This window comes from Drosophila eugracilis, unplaced genomic scaffold, assembly GCF_018153835.1.
Source record: "Drosophila eugracilis isolate 14026-0451.02 unplaced genomic scaffold, ASM1815383v1 contig_2088, whole genome shotgun sequence".
Taxonomy (NCBI): domain Eukaryota; kingdom Metazoa; phylum Arthropoda; class Insecta; order Diptera; family Drosophilidae; genus Drosophila; species Drosophila eugracilis.
Window position 1 is genome coordinate 3,756,792 of NW_024572964.1, and position 6,540 is coordinate 3,763,331.

The 6,540-nt window shown below is 43.7% G+C and overlaps 2 protein-coding genes across 2 annotated transcripts; one reads left to right on the plus strand and one right to left on the minus strand.

The window, feature by feature from the left end:
• Positions 1-74: 74 nt before the first annotated feature.
• Positions 75-1,174, minus strand: LOC108108163 (ubiquitin-conjugating enzyme E2 4). Its single transcript, XM_017216101.1, has one exon. The coding sequence runs from the start codon at positions 1,131-1,133 to the stop codon at positions 309-311; it is 825 nt and encodes a 274-aa protein (XP_017071590.1). The 5' UTR covers positions 1,134-1,174; the 3' UTR covers positions 75-308.
• A 4,419-nt stretch (positions 1,175-5,593) lies between these two features.
• LOC108107710 lies at positions 5,594-6,154 on the plus strand. Its single transcript, XM_017215315.1, has one exon. It carries the CDS (start codon positions 5,678-5,680, stop codon positions 6,152-6,154), a length of 477 nt encoding a protein of 158 aa, XP_017070804.1. The 5' UTR covers positions 5,594-5,677.
• Positions 6,155-6,540: the final 386 nt, after the last annotated feature.

Genomic DNA, 6,540 nt, shown 5'->3' on the forward strand with positions numbered 1-6,540 from the left:
CTAACCCGCACTCTAAGGCAAACAACAAACACCTTCAGCACCACAATCACAAATTGAACTAGGCTAATCTAGGATTAGGTTAAAGTGTATAAATTTATTTCGTTTGCATATAGGACATTAGATCTACGTAGATGTTTAATCAGATTTCGGAGCATAGGTGGGTTAAGTAGTCGTAGTCCCATGTATTCTATTTGTATATCACCCTCGTATGTATCTTAGTGTCGTAAACCGTTTCAAATCCACCAAAAAGTGCTGGCACAAAAACATCCAATAAAAATATATATGAAAAGCAAATCGAATTCGTGGCATTATTCCCTCTGCGTGGCATACTTGTTGGTCCAATTGCGGGCATTATCATCGTGCAGCTGGCGATAGTTCCTGTACAGGTGAGCGAAGTCTGCCTCCAATGGATCGTACGGATTGGGATCGGACAGCAGGGACATTATGGAGAGGAGCACCTTGGAAGCCGACAAGGCTGGCGACCACTCTGGGCCCAGAATGTCCACGCAAATGCGGCCCGAAAGTGCAATATTGCAATGAAAAATCCTGGTTAGGAATACAACATAAGGTGGATGGAATGGATAATTTTTGGGAAAGATCATTTCCAGCTTGAACCAGCCGCCCTCGTATGGGGTTTCCGGGGGACCAGGTATAGTAGCTATCCAGTGGAGCAGGTTATCATCAACCAGAGCAATGGTACATCCTTCTATCTCTTGCGACGCAAACTCAGCGATCTCTCGCTGCAGTCTGGATGCGCAAACGGCGGAAGGAACTGAGATCCCATTGCGCCGCCTGATCAGTTGAGTGTTATTAAAACGGTCGGGATTCACGTGCAAAATGATGTTGGCGTTTTCTCCAAATAATCCAGGAGCAATATATTCAGCTCCAACCGATCGGCTTAGACGGAATTGACTTGGCGTGAACACTGCTTCGGCACGAGATCTCCCGGTTGGCCCTAGGAATGGATTACTGCCTAGCATCCTGAGTCTTCTACTTCCTTGACGAGCTCTGTGCACTCGTGTTCCTGATGGTGCACCCTGGTGCAGAATCCGGTGAAGTCTAATTTCGGGTCGGGATGTGCGGGCTGTGTCTTCCTCGTGATCCCGAGTACCCTCACTTCGTCGTGCCGGCATTTTCTTGTAGAGAAAATATAAGTATTAAATAATATAAGTTAAGTAGACGAGTATGTTCCGAGAACTAACCGGAGTGAATGGATTGGTTTAAGTCGACTTGAAACTGAAATCCAGGCCTGCTTTTTGCCGAACATAAAAGTCATTGCAAGATTCCTTTATAGAAATTGTTTTAAGTCTTAATTTCAACGGCCTGCGACGTGACTGTACTTAGACTAAAAAGCTCATTCTATTAGCTATTCACGGCTTGATTTGTTTGTCACTTATTTATTGCAATCGGCCGGACTTTAAACAATTATTAACATTTCCCCCATACGTGCCTCGCAAGGCAAACACAAATCATTGAAAGTTTTCCCCATTCGCCGAGATCTGCTCGAAACTCTCCACACGCATCACAGAGGCAGTCATAAGTTTTCCTATCGACTAAAAAGACAATAATTTCATTTAGATGAGAATGTAAGCTCGATAAGTGTGACCCCAGGCCGAACGGAATGTCTTGGAACTCAATTGGGTTTTGTTGTACTCTGCGGACTCGCGATCATTATCAAAATATTTTGTACACGAAACAAACATGTCAAGCAAATGTCTTTGCCCCGTCCCCTACCCCACCACGCCACCAAGAAAGCAACCCAAAAATTGTTAAAAATAACAATAATAATTTCAATTGTCTGCCTGCATTTCGATTCGAGCGCGTCATGTTGTTTTGATTGGGGCGATGATAAAAATAATTTCGCTTTTGCCCCTTCGGAAGGGGTATTCGTTTATAGGGTAGAGTTCATAAGCTAAGCGATCTTTTCGAAGGGAACCTGTTTGCTTGGCTTATCATAAATTTACGAAACTTTTAGGGCAATTAATTAGGGGATTATATGATTTGTGTGGGGGCTGAGATGGAGATTGGAATTTCCTCAACTAAAAGTTTAAGTTTACAAACCAATTTTACAGAAGGCAATACTAGGGAAGTTATATTACTACACAGTAAGTAAGAATCTGATTTCTATAAGTTAAAAACCATATTTTCTCTGGGTGTATAGCCGATGTTTATGAGTACTCCATTATGCCCTTTACGTGGGCGTTGAGACATTGGCATGCCCCATTCATTCATCCCAGCATCTCTGCCAGCATCCACTGGCACATCCCCATCCACATCCACATCCATCCAGTGCCATTCCAGCACCACTCTTCAATTGCGGTGCGTTGCCGGCTGATTAATCATTTGGCGACTGACAGCTTAACTTTGCGGCCACAACGGGGCAACCCGCTTATTAAATTGGCTTAAGATCGCCGGATAAAGCTAAAGTACGTGTAGGAATGGGACCCCACAACTGGATATTATATGCATATAGTACATCGCACAAAGGTTTTGTCTACAGCACCCACTCGGCCATATGGGATACATTGTTCCGATGGCAACAAAAGCCTCGGGGAATTGATTCGGTTTCGAGTCAGATCGCAGATGTGATAAATCTTATGATTTCAATTAATTTTTGTGCAAGGAGCGAGGGGGGCGAAGTGCACTCATTATGCCAACTTGGTTAATGTGTCAGTGGAGTTTATAATGATATACACAGAATATGTTTTAATTTGCAGCTAATTAAGCCCGGCTATGAACTTTGATTGATTCGGGGCGAATCGACTGGGAATTGTGAATAGCGAATTGCGAATAACAAATGAATGGAAATGAATGAGATGTTCAGCGATTCGAAAGGTGATTCAGTAATTAAGAACTCCACTTCCTTGTGGGTGGATTTTTTTACTTTTTTACTCATAACAACGCCTTGCCTTAAATTGTTCATTTCTATGTGCTAGCTGTGAGCACTCTACTTTTCTCATCTAATTACCATTGATTGACTGAACTTTTTGAGGCACACTCCTCTCTGTTTCCGTTCCCCAAAAGGCTATAGTAGTTTGATATTAACACGTGACTGCCATACATTGCATAAAAAATCCACAAGATGTCCCCTTATTTTATGGCCGTTAGCATTTCCTACATCCTCTGCCACTAACATCAATTTGGCAACACCTTTTACTTTCGTTTGGGCCACGAGTCCAGCTGCCGCAACACCCACAGTGACTCAAAACCCACATTCAGTTATATACTGCGACTCCTGAGCAGGCTCATCCATTTTAAGCCAGGCCATAACATAAAAGCGCCCATTAGCCAAATGGGGGAGGATCCCCCGGGGGGTTTTGTTAAGGGGTTTGGGGGTAGCCAAAGGGGGGACAGCAGACGCCATCACTCGTGCCCGTCTGGTAATCGTGACAGACATTTGGCCAAAAGGCGTAGCAGGGGGATATGGCCATCTACCAGAACACTTAAAGAAAAAGTCAAAACTTATTTATTAACGAATTTTAAGAGGGTTGGTCCTAACATGGTCTGGGAGATTTATAGAGAAACCTTGCAAGCAATAGCAAAGCGGCATCATCATTGTTGTTCATCACTTAAGTTGTAAGTTATCGTTGTAATCCTAAAAACACTTTCTCGAAGTGTACACCTCCTTGAACCACCGAAATCGAAAACCGAAAAAACGGAAAACCGCGAAACAGGAACCGTGGCTGGGCTAACTAGTCTGCGATGCTGGCCTGGTCTACGATCCACATCCACATCCACATCCATGGCAAAATGGTATAATGGTAAAATGGCAAAACTTTTGGCCAGACGTGCGCCTGCTTTGCATACAACAATATGCGACAAGACAAGACAGCCGAACACAAGACAAGCTGGCTAAAAACGGCGACAACTATAATTAAGCTTAATTGCTGTTTAGTGCGAGTCTGAGCAACTTTTCGCAGTTGGTTCCCCCTTAAAAAGAAGAAAAATAAATAAGAAAACCAACAACAGAAAGCGACAGACGCCCACGCACCACTTCACGTATAATTAAATTAAATTTATAATGCGAATCTCAACGCGATAAATAAGCCTAACCAGGTGTTTTTCGGGGCGCAAGGGGGGTGTGGCTCTAGTTATCTGGGTAATTGAAAACTTAAAGCGCACTTATCGCTCACTCTCATTGTTTTTCGTGTGTCGGGGAAATTAATTAGCAATTAAAAATGCAGCTCACCGCGATCAATGGCTAAATGCCACAGAGCCACTGGCAGCCACAATGCACGGGTCTCTCTAATCTGCTGGAAAATAATTCATATTTATAAATAGACAAACATTATTCAAAGTGTCCGAGCGGGAGCCCGTGGCCCGAGAACCGTAAATTAAATCAAAATCAAAATGAAAACGATATGGTCTTATGCCCAGAATTTATAACGAAAACAAAAGCCAGAACGGAGTGAAATCGAAAATACAGAAAGGGGGAATTCAAGGTGGGAAAAGAACGACAGAGGAAATGCTCTTAAAATATTAGGAATATAAACTAAAAATTCTTATTTAATAATGTAACCAACCAAATAACCTACTTACCAATTTATCAGTAGAATGGGTTAATACTAAATTCCGATTTAAACTGGGTTAAAAATGCCAGAAAACCACTTTCAAAAACAGAGTAGAGTAGGATTCTCACAACCTATGATCATTTTCTACTTTACTAATTGCTTTGGTTAATAAATCTTGTGCCTTGTCTTTGTTAAGCCACCCCTAATCACCTATTCAAGACACCCTTAGCAAAGGGTACTCAAAGCCATTTGGCCAGTGTCCGCCCACAAAAAAGCGTTGTTAGCAGTTGGGAAGTTGGAGGTTGGGAACTTGGCCGCCGTCCGTTGGTCTTTCATGTCCGTTTCTGGGCTTTTCAGCCCGGCTAGTTACTCAATGCAGCTGCAGTTGATCGACCGATCGATTCGATCCGAACTGCAAGCTGAAAACTGAAAACTGAACATGGCAAACAGTAAACAGAAAACTGAAAACGGTTGCTGCATTTGGCAATGAACTTTTCGCAGCGAAAAAAGACAAAACGTCTAGACTGCGCTGCCAATGCGCTGGCAAGCTGACTTTGAACTCGGTCAAGTCGAGACACATTTGCGAAACTGTTTGCATATTTAATTGAACACCTACAACTACAACAACAATAAATGAGCTGCAGCTGCGGCGAGATCGCTTTCGCAATAATAAGCATAAGCATAATAATAATCAGGCGCAAACAGGCTCAATGGGCCAAAAAGTGGCCAACGGGCGAATGAGCCAAGTCGTGCTTGGCCAAAGCCAAATGACCATATTTACCATATTAAGCACCAATCCTATCCTTCGGTGGCAACCTTGGCGGCTTCAGTGTTGCAGAGTGAGAGGATCTAACACTTTGGCTGGCAACCCTAGTCTTTAAAGACCCATTTACACGATCTGACTTCGCATCTGAATTTTATGCTTGGTCAAAAAGCTTAGCTAACATTTTAGACATCATCTATTGGTCTCTTTAATCCAATGCTTGAGGTACAGAAGAGGGCAGAAGAAGAGGGTGTAAATAGGCCTTAAACAGCTGATTTACCCACACTGCTTGCACTCTATGCCAGTGTTGTAAAGTCAGTGCTTCTCCCGAGAACTTTCAAGGCAGAAACTTTGGGAAAAGTTAATTCGCTTATTTAAATACAATCCCAATTGGTTCAAAACCATGTCCCAGGAAATTAGAAGAAGTGAACGCCTTCGTCGTCTCCAAAGGCAGAGACCCACTGCTAGCTTAAACGCTCGTGTTCTCTTCATACTGGACTCAAGTCCTAATTCATCGCATGGGAGAGGAGCTTCCGAGGGATCCAGGCCACATATCCAGATCATTTCTGGTCCTTCACAATCCAATAGCACGCGTTTCATGCCGCTGAATCTGTCCAATCCCCGGTCAATGGTGCAGTCCGTCTTGATGGCAGCTCCAACCGCCTCGCCTCGCATTCCTCAACGGGTTCGTTACACATCTATACCGCAGTGGACTCCATCCCGACGCGCTCGTATCAGAGCCTACGAAGACCCGGACAACATTACAGGAGTCCTACTGATGGCCATTATCGTGAGCCCTTCGATGGAGAACTTCATTCGACTCAATCCCAACAGAGCGATGTCCCTAATCCTGCGCATCGCCTTCTACTTTCTGTACTAATTCGGAAAAAATAAGAAAAGTTTAATAAAAAATAATTATTCAACAGTCAGAAGCTTGCTTAGTTGCCTGAACCTTTCCTGTCAAAAGTCACCCTGACAGTAGTCATTCTGACAAAGGATTTTCAGGCATCAAAAAGTAAAAAGCACAAATTATATCTGAAATTCTTTGAAAATCATGACCGATAGACCACGGCGCAGTGAGCGCATACGCCGCATCCAGATGAGGGCCCAACTCACTAGAGTTCTCTTCCTGGTGGACTGCAGGACATCGGCACCAGTCCGCGGAAGGTATCCCCCCGAGCTTCAGATTCTGGATGGAAATATGCCTTCGGGTCGCTTCCGGTATCTCTGTGTTAACTCGCCCAGTCCGGACTCCGTTGTTGATGC